Source organism: Lactuca sativa, chromosome 4, assembly GCF_002870075.4.
Source record: "Lactuca sativa cultivar Salinas chromosome 4, Lsat_Salinas_v11, whole genome shotgun sequence".
NCBI lineage: Eukaryota > Viridiplantae > Streptophyta > Magnoliopsida > Asterales > Asteraceae > Lactuca > Lactuca sativa.
Genome location: NC_056626.2, coordinates 401,813,775 through 401,817,835, shown reverse-complemented (window position 1 = coordinate 401,817,835; position 4,061 = coordinate 401,813,775). Strand labels below are relative to the sequence as shown.

The window sequence follows — 4,061 nt, the reverse complement described above, 5'->3', positions numbered from 1 at the left end:
TAGCCTTATAGGTTACGACTTATGACCTTAGACCATCCACCACGAATAATAATGTCAAAACAATCAAATGGCCTATGAATAAATGTTATATATATTATATAATACTTATTAAATATTAATACTTGATACATAAATACATTTAAAAATATAATAATTTTTTTATTAAGAATATAAACGGGTTGGCGGGTCAACCTGTTTATTTTTTGAGAAACCCATATATGACCCGTTTAATAAACGGGTTGGCGGGTTGACGGGTTAGCGGGTTGGCGGGTTGAAAAACTCAACCCAAACCCATTTATTTCGTGCCGTGTCGAGAATTGTCAGCCCTAGTTGAAACTGGTAATATAAACCTAGTTTATGGTTATTTAAGTGTATAACTTTTCGATCCTTCCTAATAAATCAAAATCTTTTGCCACATGTCATTTTTTTTATTTGTACACATGTTATTTTCTAATATTTTTGAATAAATATTTTTCCATTTGTCATTTTTTCATTTTTTATTTTTTTTTAATTGACATAGGACATTTACACCTCAATTAATAATTGTTTTAATTAAAAATAATCAATAAATACAATATTACTACTCAAATATTGTATTTAATATGTTTCATTTTAAATTCAAATTTTAAATTTAAATAATTTATTTAAACCTTATATAATATTAAATTTTAAATTTCAAATTTAAATAATTTATTTAAACCTTATATAATAGAAGTCCCAGTAACTAGTTTCTCTAAAATATTGATATTTGATTTTGTGGAGAGTGAGACTAATCAAATTATGAAACTTAATGCCAATTGGCGATAATGTCCACGGATACTTTCCTTATTTCAAATCCAAACTTTTTTTTTTTCTTTTTTTTTTTTAAATTTCAAAATCTTCCCCCACTTCTTTTTAATTTTGATACAAATAAGTACACCCCATCCCTAATTAAATAATTAATCACCAACTAATGATAAGTGATAACCCATCGCTTTTAACTTTGGGGTTGAAACGTCACTTCATACCATAAATCAAGGGCCATTCTGAATTTTCCACCACCCCATTTATCCCTACATCTCCATTCTCCTCGGCGGTGACTTGTTTAATTTTCCCGTGTTTGCCGGCCGTACGTCGGTAATAACATCATCTGCCGTCGTTTTCCCGACGCCGGCGACAACCTCGCTTCTAAAACCCTAAAAATTAACATTTCTACGTGCACTCATTGCTTCAATCTGATCGTTTTGCTTCCGTTTTGTTTTTCTCTTATTAAGGTTATTTGTTATTTTTTATCGATTCAGTTATCACCATTTTTACTGTTTTTGCACTGTTTATATTCGCTTTAATGCATTATATTCGCTTAATAATTGATTGCGATTTCAAATCTGTATTTGTCGTCGTCTGAACTACTTGCCAAATGCAGATAGGGGTTCTATTGTTGGATCTGTCGGTCTGAATCACAACCTCCTGGTCAAAGCAAAGAGCAAATCCGAGGTATCTTGCTCTCTTCTTCTTCTTTTTGCTTGTTGTAGCATTGTTTATTTCTCCAAATGATTTTGAATTCGAAGATGCTGTTTACAAATCCGTTGAACATTATAGGGTTTGTTCGTGGCGCATCGTGTAAATCCAACTTGCACGATTGTTATGTTGAGTCTTCTGGTTTTCAGACTGTGCTAGGAGTGTTCTACAGTTTTCTATGCAGATTCGTGTGTTATATGGCATACTATGCGTAGATTTGTGCTTACAATGAAACATCTTTTCTTAAGCATTGAAATCATGAGTTTATTAGCTGATGCTTCATTTAGTTACCATTTGTTTTAGTGTAGTTCGCTCCCACAAGGATCTGACTCTTAGATTTTGTTCTGGTAGATGTTTATACTTTGTTTTGGTTGATCTATAATCTGTGGATCTTTGTATGCTATGAATTTCTCGACATTGTCTATTTGTGGGTGATGTTCATGATGATCTGTGATGTAAGTTGCAAGCTGGTGTCATTTGACAACAAACTATGATTCTTGATACCGATCTTTATGACTTTGGTAGTAAAAGATCATTTCATATGCACTGAATGTTCATCCCTGATCACAAACATCGCCAACTATCAACCTCCAAATCTCAAAACTCATCTCCAATAATAGTTATATTCCAGATGTTTGAACCTTAACTCTCTGAATTTATGTTACAGCTGTACAATGATGTCTGAAACTGCTCTTAGAGATCTTAATTTGCTACCTAAATCTGAAAGAACAAACGAGAGCTCAAGTAAAGACATCTTAACAAAGCCATATGTTGAACCAAGAAAAAACATTGTTCCTTTAGTTGAACCACCTGTGAAAGGAACCGAAGATGCACATGCTAGCGCTGATGTGGCAGTTGCAGAAGTTGAATACATTGAATCTGAAAAACTTGAAGATCTTGAAGATGTTGAAAATAGTCTCAAAGTATGTTATTACCTAATATGATATCTGTGTGTAACTATCATGTTATTTTTGCTTATTTATGACATTCTTGTTTCCTCTAAGGTGCTTCTATCTGGATTAGAGTCTAAAGAGTGGGTTTCCCTTTGTGAAACACTCAACAATGTACGTCGTTTTTCAATATACCACAAGGAAGCCTTGCATGACATGCTGTAAGCCTTTCTCTTTTCCATTACATACGAATAGAAATTGACGATTCTACCCTTCTCTTGATCATTGTCTCCTCAATTAACAGGGACAATGTGATTACCCTTGTTGTGAAAGCCTTGAAGAATCCAAGAAGTGCTGTTTGCAAAACTGCAATCATGACATCTGCTGACATTTTCAAAGCATTTGGGGACCTTGTAGTTGATTCATTGGATCCTATGGTAATTGTTTGTTTTCAACATACATTTGATCTATTATTTGTATAATAAGGTTATGTTTACACTTTGAAATTGATTTCTTTTTTTTTTTGGTGGATTATGTTTTTGGTTTTATAGCTCGTGCAACTTCTTCTGAAATCTTCTCAAGACAAGAGATTTGTATGTGAGGCTGCTGAAAAGGCTTTAATAACTTTAACAATTTCAGTTTCCCCTGTTTTGTTGTTACCTAAATTGCAACCTTATCTTAAACACCGAAATCCTCGTATTCGTGCAAAGGCTTCATTGTGTGTTTCTCGTAGTGTCCCACAACTTGTAAGTATTCATTCTTAATACCACTTTTGTTTTTAATGTTTTTTTCTTTATAATGCTTTACATATAATAGTTTTTGCTTCTTCTCTATGTCATATAATAGCAAGTAAATTTTGATTATTTTATTTGTTATGAAGGGGGCTGATGGAATCAAAGAATACGGGATTGACAAATTGATTCAAATCGCTTCATCTCAACTAAGCGACCAGCTGCCCGAATCACGGGAGGCTGCCCGAGCCCTCCTATTGGACCTACAAACCGCATACATTAAATCCCCTGTTTTGGCTCCACAACAAGACATTGACATACCAGTACCACCACCTTCTGACCAATCAGAACAGGACACGTCATCATCGTCATCTGAACAACAACCTCAACCTCCTCCTCAGGTACAATATTATTCTTGGGACCAATTCTGTGAGTCTAATCTTCCAAAATTAAGTGCACAAGCCGTCCTACGTGTCACTACTAGTGTTACACGTGAGGGTTTGTAACACACCAAAACTATATATTCAATTCCTTATTATTATTATTGACTACTGTTTGATTTTTTTTTTTTTTTTTAAATTCCCCTTTGAATATTTTTTTTTTTTTTCACTTGTAAATGCTTTTGCATTAAGTTTGAAAGAAGGCGATTGAAGTATTATTATGTAGTTTAGAAGATATTTGTCCTAAACATGGAGTATATTGTTGTTTCATTTCGAGTTGCATGCTATTTCGCTTCTTTGTCACATGCTTTAGTTATACTTATTCATTATTATCATCATTCTTTTATTTTATTATCTTTTTTTTTTAAATTCATGGTCACCGAATAGTTATAGACCAATTATCCAAAAAATTACAATATTAATAAGAGTACATAGTAGTTCAAGAACAAAAAATTTACTTCCAACAGTAGTTATAAAGATGCAACAAATTGTAATTGTAGAAT

At 32.9% G+C, this 4,061-nt stretch overlaps 1 protein-coding gene across 1 annotated transcript; it reads left to right on the top strand.

Annotated features, from left to right (window-relative positions):
- Nucleotides 1–900: 900 nt before the first annotated feature.
- LOC111914059 (uncharacterized) lies at nucleotides 901–3,861 on the top strand. The gene is made up of 7 exons (XM_023909801.3): nucleotides 901–1,253; nucleotides 1,403–1,473; nucleotides 2,165–2,420; nucleotides 2,502–2,608; nucleotides 2,692–2,824; nucleotides 2,939–3,133; nucleotides 3,268–3,861. The coding sequence occupies exons 3-7, from the start codon at nucleotides 2,172–2,174 to the stop codon at nucleotides 3,622–3,624; spliced, it is 1,041 nt and encodes a 346-aa protein (XP_023765569.1). The 5' UTR covers nucleotides 901–1,253; nucleotides 1,403–1,473; nucleotides 2,165–2,171; the 3' UTR covers nucleotides 3,625–3,861.
- The last annotated feature ends 200 nt before the right edge of the window (nucleotides 3,862–4,061 follow it).

Excerpts from the sequence above, each read along its gene's own strand:
- LOC111914059 (XM_023909801.3), top strand. The coding sequence starts at position 2,172 with ATGATGTCTGAAACTGCTCTTAGAGATCTTAATTTGCTACCTAAATCT. Across the intron at positions 2,421-2,501 it reads ATGTTGAAAATAGTCTCAAA|GTGCTTCTATCTGGATTAGA; the intron begins GTATGTTATTAC and ends GTTTCCTCTAAG. Across the intron at positions 2,609-2,691 it reads GAAGCCTTGCATGACATGCT|GGACAATGTGATTACCCTTG; the intron begins GTAAGCCTTTCT and ends CTCAATTAACAG.